Genomic DNA, 20,425 nt, shown 5'->3' with positions numbered 1-20,425 from the left:
CCATATTGATGTGGAATTATAGTATGTAGGTGGATAATAAAATAGTGTTGGAATCCTACGTATGTAGTTCTCGACTGGTCGAATCAATCAGAAACTAGTGAAAGCAGGTATCTTGCAGGTATCTTGCATGACAGAGATGTTTCGCCTGTCGGATGATTTCCCATGATGTCAAAGACACACAAGGGATGGTTTGGACTGGTTCGTAATCGCATTTCATACGTCAATGTGGACGCAAGTAGAAATAGAAGGGGAGATAAGACCAGATATTGCTTCTTAGTCAACATGAAAAGGTAGATCAACGCTAAAAAAAAGAGAGTTGCTCCACTGATCTTCTTCAACCTCTGATCCTGAAGATCCCTCTTCAGCCAATCTCTCGATACCCACACACACACCCCTTTGACCTGACGCGTCCATCAGATTCTCTTTTGACTCTACAGATTTTGTGGGACCTCATGGACTTGTGAAACCCCTAGTCTCTTTGACAAGGAGCTCGGTCCCCTTATCTCTATCCCCTTTGGGAGATCTTCTGCTAGGTCTAACGGTCGAGGTTCGGCGAGGTTCAACGATATACGATCCGGAACGTCGGCTGTGCTGCAAATCCAATCCTTTTCAGGTCAGAGAACCGGGTCTCGCGCAACTAATGTGCCAATCTCCCGCAATACCCGCTAAGGGGCAATGTACCGTTTCTATTCACAATTCTAGCTGTCAGTTCCATACCTCGGCTTGTTCTCTACTCCTGGAACTTTCCAGCTGATTGACCATCGTGGCAAAATGGCAAAACCTGTGAGAACCTGGCATGGGGATGGCGCCTCACGGCTACACGGGGTCATCATGTCCCAAAATAAATCCCCTTCAATGCAGTCTCATTGGGCCTCTGGATCTTCTTGATATGGCCCGTGTGCTGCCCAGCAAGCTGGAAAAGTCTTTTTTCTCTTTTTGTTTTAGTCTTGCCTTTAACCGAGAGCATCCTCGTAAATAGAGGAACTCCTGCATCCCAAACTTCGCGTCTACTGTCTCTTTTATATTGATTTTGCCTTGCCTGATTTCTTTCCTCCTGCCCCTTCCTCCGAGGTTGCAGATGTCCTTATTTTCCGACACAATATTCTACGTCTAATTATGTACACATGACATAGTTGGAATTCCTGGTAGGATCTCCGATCTCAACCCCCCTTCCCAAGGAGCTCTAGACCCGGCGTGGTAGTTCGTGCCAGTTCTTTTTCGCGTTGGCATCAGTATCTCTTCCTCTTTTTTTTTATGCTTTTGCCTTGAATGAGGTGAGCTCACTCTCCGTGGTTGTCGAAGCTCACAAATTCCCGGAAAGAAGAGCTCTCCCCATGTTATATCACATAGCTGACTGTTGCTGGGTTACAGTTGATCACCTGGGCACATGAACCGCCATACCCGTGCTTTTATCTAAGAGGTCGGTAACCCAGGGGGTCTGTGAGCTCTACTGAGTAACCAAGAAGTAGATGCCAATCTAAGAGGAAGGATTACACCATAATGGCGGGAGGTTATTTTGACCTTCCGATCTCCCGCAGCGCCTCTGAGGAAGGATCGTCCAGTCTATCAAGGTCGCGTTCCTTTACATCATCACTGCTCATTGATAGCTTCCAAGGCCAGCCAGTGTCTCAGGTGCGGAGCTTCAGTGACGCTAGCGCACAGGACAAGTATCGGAATGCCGGCATTCTGAAAAACACAAATCGCGTCAAGCTTACGGACAGCGAATCCGATTTGAGAGAACAACCCACTGGGCCTATGGTCGAATTCCGACTGGATCAAAGGGGCACCGAGCTGCCGCAAAGACCATTACCCACTGCCAACATTCCGGGCTTTCAGGAGAAAGTATCCTCAAGCTCCCCACTGGCACCACAGGTGGAAGACGATCATTTTAGCGCGTCAGCGGGTGTTACCGGTTTGACGATCAGCACCAGGACTAGCTCACCAGGAACTTCAGCAGAGTATGAGCTTGGTCAGGGTACGAACGACAAGGGGCGGGCCATCTGCTTTGCACATGAAAGGGCCCACAGGCTCACATCCCTTCTCAATTGCCCGCATAATTGTCCGAAGCAAAGCCCCCAGTGCAGTCTAGTGTCTGAGATTGGATCCACCCCCACCGAAGTGGTGTGCCAGACTGCAGATGAAGATAAATTTCCTGTGATAAGCTTCCCCGAGAAACAACAACTCTTCGACAACCTAATAGATGAACATGAAGCGGAATTCTTAGACGGGCGATCAACACCGTGCAACTCCGGAGCACATTATCTAGTGCATCAAATGTCACCTCGAGACCTGAACTTTCTGACTCGCCTTCGCCCTCAGTCTCCCGGGTTGCACTCCAGTGACCAAGACACCGTCAGCGAGGACAGGAACTCATACGAGTCTGCTGAACGGACGACAAGTTATCACGGAGGAATTCTCTCATCGCTGCTCAAGCTCTACGAGAAGCCTCGTTATAACCACAACCAAGGTCGAGGACGGTATGGGCGGTCTCGACAGGGGAGCTCTTCCGAGTTCAGTGGACGTGGCCTGTCTCCAGACTCCGTTTGGAAACCGCAAAGGAAGTGGTACGATAAATCAACCGCTCGTTCTAGCATTTCCATGGCCGGCTCCTCCCGCCGCTCTGGCTCCCCCTTTGCCATGCTCACGCGGTCCCGCAGCAGTGGTGCGGCCGTTCCAAACCTAAGCCGCTCACGTCCCAAGGCTCAGCTTGAGGATGAAATTCATATCACTGTTCATATTGCCGAGCTTCTGTCTCGACAACGGTACTTGATCCAGCTTTGTCGCGCTTTGATGAAGTATGGAGCTCCAACTCATCGATTGGAGGAATATATGCGCATGACAGCTCGCGTCATCCAAATAGATGGCCAGTTTTTGTACATACCCGGCTGCATGATCATCTCCTTTGACGACGCCTCCACACACACAACAGAGGTCAAAGTCGTCCGATCCAGTCAAGGCATTGACCTGGGTAAGCTGGCTGATGTGCATGAGATTTATAAGGAAGTGATTCACGATGTTATTGGGGTTGAAGAGGCAATACAGCGGCTCGATGAGGTCATGAAGAAGCAGAGCAAATTCCACATTATGTTCCTCATCTTCGCCCACGGCTGTGCTAGCGCATCAGTCGGGCCCTTTGCCTTCAACGCCCGACCGGTGGATATCCCCGTGGCGTTTCTACTGGGATGTCTCCTCGGCGTGTTACAATTGATCCTGTCAACCAAATCGAGCCTATATTCGAACGTGTTTGAGATCTCCGCCGCAGTCCTGACGTCTTTCCTTGCCCGTGCCTTTGGAAGCATCAGGTTCAATGGGGAACCTCTGTTCTGCTTTTCTGCCCTCGCACAGTCGGCCATCGCCCTCATCCTGCCAGGATACACTGTATTATGTGCTAGTCTGGAGCTCCAGTCACGCAGTATCGTTGCAGGTTCTGTTCGCATGGTCTATGCTATCATATACTCGCTGTTCCTCGGATTTGGAATTACCATCGGCACTGCCGTTTACGGGCTCCTCGACTCTCAAGCTTCAACGGCGTATACATGTCCCGCCAGCCCCATCCACAACGAGTACCTGCAACGGTTTCCGTTCGTCATCCTATTCACTGTGTGCCTGGCGATCGTCAACCGCGCCAAGTGGAAGCAAATGCCGATTATGATAGTGATCTCCCTGGCTGGCTACGTGACCAACTACTTCAGCGCCAAGCGCTTCTATTCCAACACCCAGGTGTCCAATGCCCTGGGCGCCTTTGTCATTGGTGTGATGGGCAATTTCTACAGCCGCTTACAGCATGGGCTCGCCGCTGCGGCAATGCTGCCGGCAATCTTTGTCCTCGTTCCCTCCGGTCTTGCCGCTAGTGGGTCTCTGATATCTGGTATTACTTCTGCTGAGGAAATGACCCGGTCTCCATATGCGGTTGTGAACAATGGGACACAAGGATTTGTCGACGCGGCAAAGAAGCTATCAGCCGACGAGGCGAGAAGCCAAAGCTACGGGGTTGTTTTCGATATCGGATATGGCATGGTTCAAGTTGCTATTGGAACGACAGTTGGTCTCTTCCTAGCCGCTTTGGTGGTTTATCCGCTAGGCAAGAAGCGAAGCGGATTGTTCAGTTTCTAGGCCATGGAGTTTCTCATCACCTCTCCCTCAATCATATATTGCATTTATCTCTTTTGTTGCATGCATTGCTTTGTTGTCATGCTCGACTACCGAGTCTCTTGGACATTTCACATACATGAACCCCGAATCTGAGGAACGGGAGTTTACTTGCTGTATTCTAATTGTTTTCTGTTTTATGAGACTGGCAAATGCAAAGGCTATTATTATTAGCCTCTTTGCTGCGTCATCTCGGTCTTTCTTTCCCTCTATTTTCCTCGCCGATCAAGTCTATATCGACTAACTATCCCGACCTTCTCCGTTTGGACATATATAGAAGCTACGATTCTCACGAGTCACGACTAAACTCATCGAGGCTCTCCTTTCGCGTGTGCCTGTCCTTTTATTTTCTTAGTTTTTCATCTGGGGTGTCATATATGAATATCGAGATGGGAAGAACAAAACTGTTTGTCTGAACTTTGTCGTTGTATGTATCTTAGCGAAATATGACGGAATAGGATTCGCCATTTCCGTAGTTCACTAGTACATTGGTGGGCTTGATGTCTGTCGATGAGGCGTTGGCTATTGGATGCTTCTAAAAGATCGTCATCTAGATATCGAAGGACAATAGCCGGGGGTGAAGCAGCGTGCTCGATTTTTACATAACGCTTTGTTTTGTCTCTCTTGTATTCAGTCTCCTGCTCTAGGGCCTCCGCCGATGTACCCAGCAGCGTTTGCAGACATTCCTCATCAATGACTATGCACATTCGGTATTTGTTGAAAGAATCACGCTGACCCTGGACATCCACCCATGCCTCAAAATGAGCGCGTATCGAATCAATTGAGGCACCATCAAAGAGAGCCGCATCTTCTATGACGGTTGAACTATATTTGGCCTGGATTTCCTCGTAAATGGCGGGATCTACGCTAGGTGAACTCTCGTTTTTAGATGCGCATTCCCTAAAGAATGATTTCTTGACAAAGGCCTCGACATACTTGACCGCAGTGGAGAAGTGGGCGTCAGATTCAGGGGAATAAGTGGTGCGATATATGACATATCCCCAGTTCGGATGGACTTTGAGTTTGTGATAGAGCTCGTGTGAAGATTTGGAAGAGAGCGCGAAGGTGAGAAGCCCGAAATTGGAGAATCTCGACGAAGAGGTGTCCAAACTTATGCACCGTCACTGTAAGAAGCAAGTCGAGAGCATCCCTGACTAAGCTCGTTAAGGAAGGCGCCTGGGCCTATAAGATCGACGCCTAGAATCCATGAGCTCAAAACTAAAACTTATATCAAGACCAGTGAAGTAGAGATGGGATCGAATAAGTATCTCAATTCTAGCCTTTTATTAGTTGACGGCATGTATTAGGTACCTGACTACCTATTCACTTCATCTTGAATCTCTGCACTTTGCGGAGCATCAGATATCTCAGAATTGCAAATCCAAACCCCAAACTCTGAGCTTATCAAACAATTGAAATGCCATTGTAAATGCGCCTTTCCCCATCCCATGGTGTTGGGCTGGGGTTTCGTCAAGATCATCGCTATCAATCAATTCATTCATGGTGAATCCCCGAAGGGAACAGAAAAAAGGAAGAAAGGAAAACGAATGCCGAATCGCTGGAAAACAGATTATTGGGAATATACGTAGGAGAAATCTCCTAGAAAAGCGAATGAACAGTATTTTCTATCGTCTCTCCACCCGACTAAGAGCTCCCAGAATGAGACCCAAATCTTCCTTAATTCTCGTTGGTGGTGGATGTTCATCATCGTTGCCTTCTATTGCGAGGCGACGTTGTGTGTTCTGCGCATCGCGCTCTTCCAGTCGCTGTGCACAGATGCGTAATATTCGGGATGAAACGGTATCCGCGGAGGCACGGTATAGTTCGATGTCATGTACACCGGCTGCGAAGGCATCGAGTGTCGGTGCCAGCCCAGATGTGATGCGTGATAATTGAGCAGAGACGGCAGATGGTGTGATAGGTGGTCGGATTGAGGATGGGGCAGAGGATTCTCCCTCTGGCTGATTCGGGAGATTAAGGAATTCTAGTATGGCTTGTTGTGAGGGATCGAGGAGAGAGGGGTCGACTTCTTCGCGTTGTGATTTACGTGAAGTTTGCTTATCTTTGTGTAGGTCGTCAGATTGAGGTTTAGCCTTAACGGTTGGGATCGCTGGCTGTCGAAGAAGCGCATTGAGAGATTGTCTTTCTTTGTGTAATCTGGAAGTTCGTTAGTTCTATACACTCGAGACAGCTCTTGGTGATACACATACTTCTGTATATGCTCCTCCAATTCCTTAATCTTGTCTGTATTTTGCAGGTTTCGCGGGTTCGGTTTTTTGACCACCACGGCTGGAGGGTTCAAATCTTCGCGACCAAGCCAGTTGGAAAGCTCCGAGTTGTTTGAAAAATCCTGAAGAAGCTCCTCTTGAATCACACGCGCTAGAAATGGTCAGATAAAAAATCCCTCTAGGTAAGTAAACGGTTCCACGTACCTGCTAAGCGCGCACTTTGATCGTCCGAGTTGGAGCCTCCTGAGGGCTTTTCCCCTAGTGCACGAGTCGCACACCAAATCAATAGTTGTCGCATCCTTCGCGGTTCAGGGATTCCGTCATCGGCGATGTGCTTGTAAAAATCTGCTGTGCCAACTTCTCTATGGGGTAATGCTGTACAAGAAAAGAGACAAAATCAGCATTCGACCATTTATAGCCCATGCAGACCGAGAATCTTACCATTTGATGTCCCTGAGTCGATCAAAAAACTGGCCCTTCGTCCTCGCATACCCAAGCTGCTTCGCCGTCGCCCTTTATCGTTTTTATCACCCTTTCCGCCTCTGAACTCTTTATTGCGCTGAATCACCGGAGTATCGGCCACCGGCAGTGCCACCTTTGTACCCTCTGGCGGTTGCACTGGGGAATTATATCCATTTGACTCAGACACTTGCACTTGTTTTTTGGCTTTTGGTGGTCGTCCTGCTTTTTTCGGCTTTTTTGCCTCCGGCTGGTGCTCTGGGCTGTCGCGAGTTCGTGATGGGCGAATCGTGTTTGTTGGTTGAGATTCAGATTCTGTGTGTGTAGTCTTCGCAGTTCCTCTCGTAGGTCTCCTACTTGGAAGCTCAATGCTTTTCCCCTTTGCTGGCACCGTACTTGAAGTGGTCTCGTCGCCCGTTGGCTTTTTTCGTGGGCGTCCTCTTTTCGGCGTGGACTTGGGAGGCGCATTTTCCACGTCTGAATGGGGCATTTCCGGGACCGCTTCGATTGATGGCCTGGGCTTCTTTGATGGTAGTAGAGAGAACTGGAACCCTTCTGCATCCTCCTCATATGCCACTAGAGATGAATTAGCATATTCTTTCAACACCGCTCAACAACTTCCAACCCCGGCACATTACTCACCAGCTGGCCGCTTCCCTAGCTTGTTTGTGCTCTGCTCGAGATCTTGTTTACTTGCGCTGAGTCGCGTAGTCCTCTGTTCCTTGGCCTTCACGGTTCCACTGTACGCAGTTGCAGAGCGCGATTGTGTCTTCGGACCGGCCATTGAAATCGTCCCCAGCGGTTGGCGACGCTTTGTCTTGGTCGTTGTGGTCGCCAGGACCGCGACTGTCATGTCAGGAGGGGTTCACGCGGGGTTATTGTGCTCGGGAATAAACCTAGGGGTGGCAAAGCAAACACCCCCGTTCCGGTGTCGACTAGTCGCTTCGTGACGTCCTGTTCTCCAGTCAAATACCCCTGGTTGAAGAGGCTTCCTGGAGGAACAACAAGCGCGATTCCCGTGTGCGTATGAATGCTGGACTCGAGTTAACCCCCCTAAACGGCTGATCGATCTCGACACGGTCTTGCCGAATCAGACCGTTTGTTGATCAATGGGTACCTAATGTGTGTATAGGGTTGTGGCACGGTTGAATTGAGGTCGGGGCAGTCGGCTCGCGGAATGTTAGGCGCGGGTCGCGTCCCAATTCAGAACTGCAGCTGCGGAGCAGCAGACTAGGCGACTTTTTCAATTCAATCGCGAAAAAGACACGCAAGGGAGCGGCAGGTTGGGGTGTGAGTGGTGGGTTGGATTCTTGCACGCGGTTGTTTTGGTCGGGCGCGTGGGGACCGCGCTAGTCTAGTTTAGGACTATCGACCGTTATACTTCAACGTTGCTCTACTACTTTGATCACTCTAACTACTGCTTTTACCTAAATGATCCCAAATATTAAGCGTTATTAATGAATGACTGGCTCTAAAATGCAACACCCTGATTTCTTCTACCCCCAATCCTCGCAATGCGCAGATGCTGCTAGATAAACGCTATGATGTTTTCACCGGAAAACAAAGAACACCCCGACACCGATGTTGAAAAACAATATGTTCAGTGAGAAAGAGCGGTGGGAGTTGAGCCCTGTCCACTCCAAGGAAAAAGAAAGACAGATTATAGGATCATTGGAATGACTTGAGTAGGGTGGAGGGCTTGCTTGGTGCAAGGCTGCCCTCGATGCGGCGCTTGGCTTCTTGCATTTCCTCGGCAGTGACGTTCTCCGACTGCTTGGGCATATCAGGTTCATACTGAGGAATATCCGGGCTGTGTCCGACCGACATGCCAACTCGGATCTATAAGATAGGAGTGTTAGTATGCAATTGATCAAGTATGAAAAAAGATAAATCAGTTCGGCTCTTACCAAAGTTTCCAGTGCACACTTGGAGTTTTCCGCTAGGTCCTTGTCGAAATTGAGCTTGCCATTTTCAAAGAGCACTAGAAGGGTGCTGCCACCAAATTTGAAGTAGCCCAGCTCTTCAGCTCGTGAAACCTTCTCGCCGGCTGTCCGGGTGATGACCGTACTGCCGACCATCATGGCACCAACGCAGACAACCATTACTCGGCCATGCGCGACAGAGTCAATAGGGACGAGAATGCGGACATTCTCGCCGTATACATCCAAGGCGGATCGGATCGCCATGGGATTCACCGTATAATACTCGCCCTCGATGGTCTTGGGTTCACCCATTATTCCATCTACGGGGATGTGGAAGCGGTGGTAGTCTTGAGGTGCCAGACGGAACACTCCGACAGCACCGTTTCGGTATCGAGCAGCATCGTCCGGGTAAGCATTGCCTAACAACCTTTCAATCGAGAACTCACGGCCCTTGACCCAGATGCTAGTTGCATCGCTCAAGCGATCAAATACCACCGAGCGACAGTCGGCGGGAGACACAACAATCTTAGGTTCGTCGGGAGCGGAGCACGGACGGGCATCGGGCTTGAGGGCACGGTAGAAGAATTCATTGAAATTGCGGAAGTTCTCTAGGGGCATCAGAACTTCGGACATGTCCAGCTGGTGGAAATTGATAAAGTCCTTGATCTGCGATGCCGAGGCTGGGTCATCGTATTTGCGACCCTGCTTGACACTCAAAGAGCGCAATACACGGCGAACTAATAGAATTTGTTAGCAAACAGATCTTTTCGTCAACATATACACTTGAGCTCAAGGGTTACGTACTTCGCTTCTTTTCCATATCACGACTTTTGATGCCCTTATATAGCAGCCGGATCCCGAGTCGCACATATACACTCATGCGTTCCTCGTTTATCTGACCGGTGATCCGGTCTTGTACAAGGATATTGGCCGAGTTCGCTCCGAGTTTGTACCCGCCGTATGAGATCTTTGTAATGACTTTGGAGTACCACTTGCGCTGTGCCTGGCTGGAAGTCACAAAACCACCCATAACTAAGTTGTCAACCTGACGCCAATCCTGACTTGCGCACGTGGCAATGTGCGTGATGATATCCGCATCAGAGCGTTTCCCAAGACGTGGCTGGTGGCAGAGTGGGCACTCGCGAATTTCGACGACGTGCTCCTCGCCCCCATCGTCCGCGAGATCATCGGGCTGGAGGTACTCATCAGCGGAACTGGATTGTTCCTCATTGGACAGGGTTGGAATAGATGTGTTGTGCGGATCGGCATTAAGAGCAGCAATGGTGTTGGTTTCCAAAGTGTGCTCGTCGCTGCTAGATGGCTCACTATCTTGGCTTCCGGCGTTTGACAGAGGAAGCGAAAGCGCTCTGGGAGCAGCCATTGAATTTCTCTTCTGCAGGGTTTGAAGCGTGTCCTCGAGACAAATGACTGCCTGGTCGAATGTCAAATCATCGTTTTCATTAGACTTATTGTCCGCGCTGAAGCGTTTGAAGAAACTGTCAATTGTCGACTCCTTTAGCGTCGAACCGAGAGTGTCAAGCATTGTCGTCATCTCCACCTTGTCAATGCGACCACTCTCGTCGGCGTCATATTGCTTGAGCATCAACCTCCAGAAATGCTGTCGGAGAGCACTGTATGGCAGATACTTCGTCTTGACATGCAGCTCTGGCGAATGTTTGTCTTCCCACCGTTCTCTATTCTTGAGCATAAGGGGAATAGTACATGATCTGAAGCCGTTCTCGTCAATCGGGGCTGACTCGCCATCATACATGTTCAGGGTCGCCAATGAATTAGTACTATCCATCTCTGAAATTCCTTCTTCTGGGAGGGAAGAAGGTGTAAGGAGACTGGGCGTTGGCGCTTCGAGCATTGATTGGCTTGAGACTGATGTTGCGGAGTGGCGCGTCTTTATTATAGGCCGAGCCAGTTTGGAGAGACTTGACGAAGAATGCGAGGGTCTAACTCCAGGTCGCTGAGCTATCTTGGTACCTTTAGTGTGATCAGGTTCCTCCAGGTCCTCTACAAAGTGATATAATCCCGTCTCGGGGTCTGCTTCTGGGCCGGACTGGATGAGATTCCGCAGAGAAAAACCCGCAGAGGCGACAAAGTCATTCCCGGAGAACTTGTCTCGATCTATCACACTGAAGCTGATGGTATAAGACTGTTCGTGCCGCATCACCTGAAACACCATTTTCTCATGATACTCTGGGTTCAGGTTATGGCGGATGACAGGAGTTCTTAAGGTTTTCCTTCCTAGAGAGGTCACGACAAAAGGATCCATATCGAACGATGTCCGCGTTACTAGAACGTCAATTAGCATCTAGCGTTCTGCGTGCAGGAGAATGATTCATACCATTTCGTTCAGGAGGCAGATCGGTCACGCGAACAATTTCCATGAAAACGATACCTTGCACTCCGGTGCCCGAGCCTGAGAATTGGTATGCACGAGCTGCCAGGGACTTGCGTCTCAAGCGAGCCAATCGAAGTCGCCGGCGCTTTTCTCCCCCTTCTGGGCCGCCTTCTGGGCCACCTGCCGCGTCATCAGGCTCATCGGAGCTATCCTCGTCCCGGTCCAAGTCATCAAGATCGGCGGGAGGGATCTGAGAGTTCTGGTCATCCTCATCACCCGAGTATACCAATTTCTTGAACTTGGAGAATATTTCCGCCGGCGTGGCAGCGGGGTTCGCAGAATCGGCGAGCGAGAACTGCAGCAGAATCTCGCCCGACACAGTGCTATCCTTCTTTTTAGACGCCTTCCGCTTGGAATTCAAAGTATACCATTTAGGCTATGAATCAAGTCAGCCCGAGTCCCCAATTGTCCGAGCAACGTGTCCCTTCACCTACCTGTTGGTCCACCTGGCCATCAGCAAATATGTCCTCCAATGCGATATCGAATTCGCCCAGGTAATCCTTGCCGAATCGATCATGATCCCAACATAGAGCTTCCAACAGCGGCACGCCCATCACGGGCATGTCGAAGGAGACGTTCCATTCCGGGTTCAGGGTCTTGAATATGGTCGGCGTCGACTGCCTCGCATCTCCTAATGTAATCACCAAATACTGTGCAACATGTAAGCGGTCACGATTCGAATTGTCTTTGATCGCAGGGTGCTTACTGGGTCGCTCGTGCCACCTCGATCTTTGGCTGCGAGGTTACGTCCCTAATCAAACCATTGGAATCAGTCAGGGAGCCCACCAACATGAAAATGGTCCACAATTGTTCAGCACTTACTCGGATTACTGAAACCTTCAGCAGCAGAGGTTTGAGTTCCGGTGATCGTAACGGACTGGTGCTTCTGCTCCGTCCGGGAGTCGACGGCGCGCTCTTCGCCGAAAGGTGCGAGCTCAACCGTTGGGGGAGAGCCAACCGGACCATTGCGGATGTACACAAATGAGAAAAATTATAAGAAGGGAAAAGAAAGTAGGGGGAATAGAAAGGGTTGGGGCGGGTGGCTTGCTCCCTGGTCGAGACGATTGACGTTCAAGAGCCCCCCAGAGCTGATCGCCGATCCGCTGGTTGTGTCCCGGGTCGATCACAGGCCAAGAAACGGATTTACCCACTGTAATTTCCAGGTTCTCTCCGTTATTTCCAAAAACAGGGATTGGTTGAATATGATCGGCCGATCTCAACGGAATTGCAGAGAAACTTGAGGGGGAAAAGTGGGAGAAACACTGCCAATTGCGGTCAACGGGGGTCGACGGGGGTCGACATCAAAGAAACCTCCACACCGCAGGTTATTATAGGATCATAAGGTGGCAATTGGAAAAATGGATGCCTATTGTGTACTTGGCGATGCCATGGACATACTGTATGTATTGCTTTGTTTCTAAAAAAAAAACTTGTACAACTTATGCAATGTACTCCGGCCCTGCAGTAACCCCGCATCCTATACAAATATTGAGTGCTACTATGTAGTTTAGCCGAGGAACAACCTGGAAATCATAGTGCTATGAAATTTCTAGAATAGGACTCATCTGGAGTCAGTCTTGTCGTCGGTCGGCTCGTCCCCAAACCTCGTCGGCATTAGCTCTGCCCTTGGTTTCCGGCACATATCGATAGATGAAGACACCGAACAACCCAGCCATAGCTGCAAACACCCAGTATACCTGTCCACGGCCACCAAGGGCATCATCGAGCACTGGGAAGAATTGTGCCACCACAAAGGTTGCGATCCAGTTGGCACCAAGCGCCCAGCTCTGTGCCGCGCCGACAGCTTCGGGCCCTACGAGCTCGGAGGCCAGGATAAAGGGGACCGGGCCTAGTCCGACCGCAAAACTTGCCACAAAAAGTAAGGCAGCGATCGCCGTCAAAATCTTAGCGCTCATGAAGATACTTATCGCGAGAAGTATGGAACTGCAGCCCATACCGCAGATGCTCAGCATCAGGCACAATTTTCGGCCAATGCGATCGGGCAGGGGAGAGCACGCCAGCGTGATCACGAGATTAACCGCAGATATAATTACTGTGAGTAGCGCAGCCGTCGTTGGTAGGATGCTTTGGAGTAAAGACACGCTGTACATAACAATGCTGTTCATCCCGGTGAGTTGCTGGGCGACCATCACGCCAACCACAGCAATAATAGCCGGGCGGTAATAGGGGTCTTTGACAACCTGCATGAACGTGACTGCAGCCTTTCTAGACGGCCTGTCACCGGAAGAATTAGAGAGCAAGGACTCTTCCTCGCCAGATGCAGGGACATCTGAGGTGCTCCAACTCTCAATCTCCGCTTCAATGTCGGCATCCCGACCGCGGATCCGCTGCAGGACGCGGCGTGCCTGACTGATCTTCTGGTGTTCTGCGAGCCACGAAGGACTTTCTGGTACCAAGAACAACCCCAAGAGCTCCAGGGCCCCGATGATTCCGGCCACAGCCAGTATGAGTCTCCAGAGGCTTGCTTTGCTCCAGAAGTATCCCAGGGATTGTGTCAACAAAATACCGACATTGGTCATGACCTGGGTGAAGGCACCGAAGAGGCCTCGAGAACTGGGAGGAGCAATTTCCGAAATGTAGATAGGACCAACCACAATTGCAGCACCAGAACCAATTCCAGAGAGAAATCTACCAAGACTCAAGAGGGAAATTGCTGGTGCAAGTGTCTCCGCCACAGGCCCCAGAATAAAGAATATCGTGGTGACTCGTAATGCAAGTAGACGTCCATATTTGGTTGCGATGGGTCCTGCTAGCAGGGCTCCAAGTAAGCCACCGAGCGTGTAGATCGAAGAGACGAGGCCAAATTGCGATGGGGTCATAGGAAAGCATTGTGGAAGACTCGTGATTCCCGAAGAATGAATCCCTTGACGTTCACATGTTATCACAGATTTAGGGGCATTGAGCTCTGCCTAAGTAATGAACGTATTAGTGATGTTTAGTAGACATAGAGGGATGCTATCGTACCAGGTGGAAGCCAAATTGAAGCGGACCAAGCGTGACAATAAATACGAGATAGATCAAGTACGGTGTAACCCTCGACTGTGTTAATGTGCCCAAAACCATTGTGAGATAAATTTAGGCCAATCGATGCCCCGGGACAGGTTGAAGGTACGTTAGGGAGGGCCGGAGCCTAGGATGACGTTTTTTGCTGATTGTAGAGATACGATGATCTGAGGTCAAGTTGGTCAGACGGGAAGGTCTGCCTAGGTAGGCAAATGTAACATTAAATTTAGCACATAGAGTCCTTCACAATTCAGGGACTTGAACTAGTTGACTTGAAGAACATGTGAAGCTACAAGAAGTTGAAGCTGGATGGATCCGACATGTGATCTGACTAAGCGTTGACTCCGCTGAACTCATCGCATTGTACAACATACGGGGTACAATTCAGACGATACAGGCAATACATTAGAATATCTCTCGAATCCTTCGAATCCTTCTCTGTATTCAAACTGGAAATCGCGGAGAAGATATCTCCCCGCCAATGGAGTGACAACATCGCCGGCCCTTCTGATCCACAAATGAGTCTGACAAACCCGCCCTCTTCCTCCGGCTCTCTCTCGCGAACCAGAGTCGGTAACTTGAAACGGAGTCACCAGGCTACTGTCGATGGTAATTATATATCTTCTTTGAATCTGATTACTCGTGGCTTCTTGGTGTAACGGCTTGTCTCTTTCTATCTTTCCATCATGTTTGGAAAGGGTTTCCCTTTCTTGAATTCTGGAGGATTCTATTCTCGTGGTAACTCTTTCCCTTTGATTCTCTGTGATGATATTGTCTTTGTGATGCGAGTGTGCAAATTGGAAGGGATTCTCGCCTGGCATTCCATTCTCAATCCGGCAACCGGAATATGCTAACTGGGAGTTTATACAGATGCCATTGAATCAAGAAGACCCGGTGGGTATACCAGCAAAGTCCGGGTCCGAGATCGGTATAACATAGTAGGCTTTATCAGCAGTGGCACCTATGGCCGGGTGTACAAGGCCGTCGGGAAAAATGGCAAGAAAGGGGAGTTTGCAATCAAGAAGTAAAAACCCTCCAACATTTGATTTTTTTTTTCATTCTAACCTCATCCAGATTCAAGCCCGACAAGGAAGGCGAAACGATCCAGTACACAGGTTTGTCGCAGTCGGCTATCCGTGAAATGGCATTGTGCACTGAACTCTCACATGCCAATGTTGTCCAACTAGAAGAGATCATTCTGGAGGACAAATGCATCTTCATGGTATTTGAATATACAGAGCATGATTTGCTCCAGATCATTCATCATCACACCCAGCCTCAGCGACATGCCATTCCGGCGACTATGGTCCGGTCTATCATGTTCCAGTTGTTGAATGGATTGCTCTATCTTCATACCAATTGGGTCCTGCATCGTGATTTGAAACCAGCCAATATTCTCGTCACCTCAAGTGGCGCCATTCGCATCGGCGACTTGGGGCTAGCGCGCCTGTTCTATAAGCCACTCAACTCCCTGTTCTCGGGAGACAAGGTCGTCGTCACAATCTGGTACCGTGCACCCGAGCTGCTCATGGGGAGCCGGCACTATACTCCTGCCGTCGATATGTGGGCAATAGGATGCATCTTCGCCGAACTACTCTCGCTGCGACCAATCTTCAAAGGCGAAGAAGCCAAAATGGACAGCAAGAAAACAGTCCCTTTCCAACGTAACCAGATGATGAAGATTGTCGAAATCCTCGGTCTTCCCCGCAAAGAGTCCTGGCCGGGTCTAGCCTCCATGCCTGAATATTCCCAACTCCAGACCCTAGTGCTCCACCGCCAACCTTCACATTTCCATCGCGGCTCTAATCTTGAAGGCTGGTATCAGAGCTGTTTGAAGAACGGCGGATACACGTCCACCTCCAGTGCTGGCACTCCTGGCGCCGATGGATTCGATCTTCTGTCGCGTATGCTTGAATATGACCCAGCGAAGCGACTCACTGCCGAGCAGGCGCTTGAGCACCCGTACTTTACCAATGGTGGCCCTATCAGTGGTAACTGCTTCGAGGGTATCGAGGGCAAATACCCACACCGTCGGGTCACCCAAGATGACAATGATATTCGCACCGGTAGTCTTCCTGGCACCAAACGGAGTGGACTCCCAGATGATTCATTGATGAGGGCTTCCAAGCGCCTCAAGGAGTAGTCTTTTCATTCTTGCTGCATATCTGTTGATCATATTTTGCGGTGCGTGGACAGGCTGGCCATGATATCCACCCACATCATATATTTAATTCGGTATTGGCGTTATAACTCGGGGGGTTGCATCATGGCCATTTAGCCCGGAGGCTATGAGACCACTGTATTTGTACCATGAAGGTGGGTTGATCCCCAATTGAAGGAGTCATTCGAGCTCTGCTAGATAGTAATCATTTCAATTGCATACGATGCGCCGTTCGTACTCATACCTCCCACCATTGCCCAATTTCCCAATCCCATATTCGCTAAATATCGTACATGTTGAACCACCCCCGAAGACCCCCATATAGCACCCGATGATGATAACGCCGAAAGGATAAAAAGATTGCGAGAAAAAAAAAGATAATCAGTACCTTGCGACCAAAGCGAAGAGTCGGTTTCGGTGAATCAGACAAGAAATTGACAGTCAGTCATATGCCATGCTGCTCGTGTCACTTATCTCCGTGAGTATCATCCTTGCCGTCACCATTCACGGTAGAAGCGTGATGAGCGGCATCTTTGATGCCCTGCTCATCACCACGTAGCGCCTCGAAGTATCCCTTGATATCTTCCGCGCTGACAGCCTGTCCACTCTCAGCGAAGGGTTGCAGAAAGACCTTGAGTTTGTCACGCAGATGGTTGTATGCCATTGCACCTTCGATGGCGCGCACTCGATCCATGTTGTTTAGTGCTGCTTCGCCGCGGTCGTAGATGCTGCCAGTACCGACACTTGCGGTACCATCAGCCAGGCCGTCGTCGGACATCGGAGGCTCATAGGTATCTTCTTCTTCGCGAAGCTGGGGGTAGGGAATAAGCTTAGGGAAGCACTCTGCACAGCGACACAGCTGCCCATGGAAATCATCCAAGGCAAAAAGAGAGAATGATTCCACTGGAGTGGACTTCGGGAGCTCTGTGTGCTTGGGGGCGGATGGCTTTGTAGGAGTATCGTTTTCCTCCTTGGTAGGCTCCTCTTCCTTTGTGACATTCGATGGTTGTTCCTCGACATGAGCTTCTTCCTCTTTAATCCGCTTGGTGATAGGCTCTCCTTCGGTCGGACCCTCGTCGTCTGCCTTGCGCTTGTTTGAGTGTTCGATCTTCTCCTGATCCTTGTGTTCAGTCTCTTTGAGCTCAGTGGCGGGTACGGAGGGGTTTGGCTCAGTCATATTTAGCTCAGCCCCATTCGAGGCCTTTTTTAGTCCACCTTCTCGGAAAACTGGCGGCAAGAACCCAGGAGTGCCCGCATATGGTTTGATCCAGGGGTTAGAGTCGACGCATTTGAAGCAAATCAGATGGTCAAAATCATCCTCTGCGGGAAAGCCAGGTGGGGGCAGATCTTCTTCGCCCTCGGCTGAAGTGTCATTGGTGGCATCACCGCCACCGAGTCCGTTGGCCTTGAGGGCAGCCTTGTTCCAACCACGCGACAAGCCGATCAAACACTCCGGGTGCCACCAGTCCTCGCCACAGCCTCCAGTCTCGACGGTGCCAAGTCCTAGGCACTGGTACATTGTCCCCTTTTCTGAATCCGCATCGTACTGTTCGCCGCAGCCACAGAACTGATTGCGAAAGTTATGGTTATATGTGTTGCCTGCTGCAGCCTCTTGGGAGTGCACACCCTTTTTGCCGGTTGTGGGATCTTCACGGAGTGTGCAACAAGAAGATGATGGTAAACGGGTGGTTCCACAGTCGCAGACGAAGTTGCGCTTGTTGAAGAGCTCGACTAGGGTATGCTCGCCGTGACAAGCGATCGAGCACGAGTAACAGACGGCAGCGGCAGTGTAGGGTTCGTTGGGGCTGACAGGAGGAGGATTGCAGGTGAGACATGCAAAGAGTACCTGTCGCAATGGTCCAAGGTCATATGTGCAAGAGTCAAAGGCCTAAAGTCAATAAGTCAGCTGTTGAGATAAGTCAAACGCCGCGCCACCTGCTTTCTTGGGACACTGACATAAGGAAGAGCCTCGCGCGCATCTGCCTCTAGTTGGAGCTGGGATTCAATAAACCTAAAATCAATTAGTATATCACTTTCCTAGTGTGGGGGAGAGTATTGGGGAGACATACTCTTTCGCGGTCTGGGAATTCTGGGAGCCCATGCTCTCACTACGAGCATCTTCGGTGAGTTGAGCAACAACCGAGTGCGGGGCGTCCATGTTTGGGAATTGTATCAGCGTCCTTATCGTAGAAATTGACAAATAACGAAAGGCCTAAGTCCTAAGTGTCGAGGCGATATGTTGGATCACGACGCGACGTGATGGGTCGCGACGTAACTTAAAGTTTCTGCCGGCATTTTCCAACAAATGCAGGCGTTACCGCCCTACACCGCCCATGGGCTTATGTTTTCTCTACATAAGTGGAACAAGCACGCTAGATAGACATGCAGGTGCCGGTTTTAGCTGAGAATTTGTATACCGCTTTTGTACCAAACTGCATATGATAGTAGCTAAGACAGCAGATACCTGTGATTTGCTAAGGAAGCAGAGTGTATTCTATTCAAAATAACTAAGATTAGGAGAGAAAGAAGAAGCAAGTTGCACTACTCTTCTCATTGTCTCTCGGCGCAGAAATCTTACCTTGCTTTCGCTTTCTCGTCAAAGGGAGAAGAGAGCCCGGAGCCCTAGAGAGTAAGGCTGATTAACACTCATTTCTGCGGATAACAAATCGAGCCTCTTATTATCATTGTTCTCAATCTTGAAACGTCACACACGCAGCCAAAATATCCATTGCAGCTCTGCCCGTGGAATTAATCTCAAAGATATATAACCAGTTGGATTTCCAGCAATTGGTCGCTCTGAGATTATCATGCCGTACTTTGTACAAGAACTCACTGGAGAATTTCGCGGATACCTTTGCCGAAAAATCCGTTTCATTGTGATAAGCGAAATTCTCTATAAACTAGAAGAACTATCCAAGTCAAATGGTCTCTGTAAGTATATCTAAGAGCTATAGATAATACTAACTCTATTCAATGGTACTGAAAAGTCCCTTAGTATAGTATATATACTATCGAAAAGCTGCCGACAAGTTAATGGCAATAAGCTGGAAAGTCGGTATACTATCTATAAAGCTATACCTACAGACAATTCCAATCTACTAGAATCAGAAGCGTTTAGTATTCGACTTCGGGAATATAAGATCGATTTCAGAACCCCTAAACATTAGGACTCGCAGATTATAGAACGGAATTTTTGCTTAATCTATAGTAGTAGACAGTTCTATTCCTAGGAAGGCGATAGATAATAAGCCGGATTGATTTTTTGTTCGATGTTTATAGCCTATGAGCGTTTACCCATACTGGTCAGTGTAGCTAGATAAGGAAACTAAACTCCTTGGAATTATCGAAGCTTTTTCTTACACTATATGGCTCAAGCTGCAGACCCCGAAAGCTATATACCTACTATTCCAATTTCTGTGGTAATATCGGCCCCAGAATTGCCCTCTCCGAAGAACAATTTGACTCTCTACTCTCTACATTGAAAGGCCTAGAGGATCTACATTTATGTATTGATCTCAATGAGGCGGCTTGACTGAAATTTTTCACGAAGCTTGCACCTCAACTGGAAGGACTGATTTGTCGCAAGATCATATGCCTGCCCACCAGGCAAAAAGCTACGTTAGAAACATTTTAGGATAAAAATCATTTGCATTTATCTCAATAGCTTTGCAATAATTGTGCTTGCTTGTTAGATTGGATAGGCACAGAGATGGGTGGAGCGGAGGGGCGGTGGAACAGGCGGGATATCCCGCCCTGGGTATCCCGCAAATCTCACTTTGACCTTGATTGGTCAGCCATGGAGCAAGCCATAAGTCACTTACAAGACGAGAACCTTTGTACAGAATGTCTTGAATGAACATGGGCCTTCATGACATCTTGAGGAAGGCCCGGTCCCAGGAATGCTTGGGTCTATACCTGAGACATATACTAGACCGGCTACCAGACCGTTTGGAGGGAAATCTAGTATACTAGTATGCAGATCTTGACTTCAATCCTATACACATTACAGAGGACTCCGTAACTCCATGTGTATTGGAATTTTCAGGATATTCCAAGGTTAGCCCTTTGCATG

At 49.3% G+C, this 20,425-nt stretch overlaps 6 protein-coding genes across 6 annotated transcripts; 2 read left to right on the top strand and 4 right to left on the bottom strand.

The window, feature by feature from the left end:
• Positions 1 to 1,500: 1,500 nt before the first annotated feature.
• LCP9604111_1780 (threonine/serine exporter family protein) lies at positions 1,501 to 4,113 on the top strand (the record flags this gene model as incomplete). The annotated part of the gene is made up of 1 exon (XM_039069184.1): positions 1,501 to 4,113. The coding sequence occupies one exon, from the start codon at positions 1,501 to 1,503 to the stop codon at positions 4,111 to 4,113; it is 2,613 nt and encodes an 870-aa protein (XP_038931907.1).
• Positions 4,114 to 5,774: 1,661 nt separating this feature from the next.
• On the bottom strand, positions 5,775 to 7,689 carry LCP9604111_1779 (Mis12-Mtw1 family protein; the record flags this gene model as incomplete). Its single annotated transcript, XM_039069182.1, has 5 exons — positions 5,775 to 6,306; positions 6,360 to 6,528; positions 6,582 to 6,752; positions 6,819 to 7,412; positions 7,479 to 7,689. The coding sequence occupies 5 exons, from the start codon at positions 7,687 to 7,689 to the stop codon at positions 5,775 to 5,777; spliced, it is 1,677 nt and encodes a 558-aa protein (XP_038931906.1).
• An 815-nt stretch (positions 7,690 to 8,504) lies between these two features.
• Positions 8,505 to 12,134, bottom strand: LCP9604111_1778 (putative phosphatidylserine decarboxylase Psd2; the record flags this gene model as incomplete). Its single annotated transcript, XM_039069181.1, has 7 exons — positions 8,505 to 8,675; positions 8,744 to 9,495; positions 9,563 to 11,059; positions 11,112 to 11,544; positions 11,603 to 11,818; positions 11,875 to 11,919; positions 11,991 to 12,134. 7 exons carry the CDS (start codon positions 12,132 to 12,134, stop codon positions 8,505 to 8,507), a joined length of 3,258 nt encoding a protein of 1,085 aa, XP_038931905.1.
• Positions 12,135 to 12,739: 605 nt separating this feature from the next.
• LCP9604111_1777 (putative MFS glucose transporter) lies at positions 12,740 to 14,252 on the bottom strand (the record flags this gene model as incomplete). The annotated part of the gene is made up of 2 exons (XM_039069180.1): positions 12,740 to 14,098; positions 14,154 to 14,252. 2 exons carry the CDS (start codon positions 14,250 to 14,252, stop codon positions 12,740 to 12,742), a joined length of 1,458 nt encoding a protein of 485 aa, XP_038931904.1.
• A 626-nt stretch (positions 14,253 to 14,878) lies between these two features.
• On the top strand, positions 14,879 to 16,335 carry ssn3 (cyclin-dependent serine/threonine protein kinase SSN3; the record flags this gene model as incomplete). The annotated part of the gene is made up of 3 exons (XM_039069179.1): positions 14,879 to 14,930; positions 15,063 to 15,216; positions 15,267 to 16,335. The coding sequence occupies 3 exons, from the start codon at positions 14,879 to 14,881 to the stop codon at positions 16,333 to 16,335; spliced, it is 1,275 nt and encodes a 424-aa protein (XP_038931903.1).
• A 484-nt stretch (positions 16,336 to 16,819) lies between these two features.
• Positions 16,820 to 18,511, bottom strand: LCP9604111_1775 (putative metaphase-anaphase transition protein (Mlo2); the record flags this gene model as incomplete). Its single annotated transcript, XM_039069178.1, has 3 exons — positions 16,820 to 18,241; positions 18,310 to 18,364; positions 18,423 to 18,511. The coding sequence occupies 3 exons, from the start codon at positions 18,509 to 18,511 to the stop codon at positions 16,820 to 16,822; spliced, it is 1,566 nt and encodes a 521-aa protein (XP_038931902.1).
• Positions 18,512 to 20,425: the final 1,914 nt, after the last annotated feature.

Source organism: Penicillium roqueforti (assembly GCF_015533775.1).
Source record: "Penicillium roqueforti strain LCP96 04111 chromosome Unknown scaffold_02, whole genome shotgun sequence".
Lineage (NCBI taxonomy): Eukaryota > Fungi > Ascomycota > Eurotiomycetes > Eurotiales > Aspergillaceae > Penicillium > Penicillium roqueforti.
This window is presented reverse-complemented; position numbering and strand designations above follow the sequence as displayed.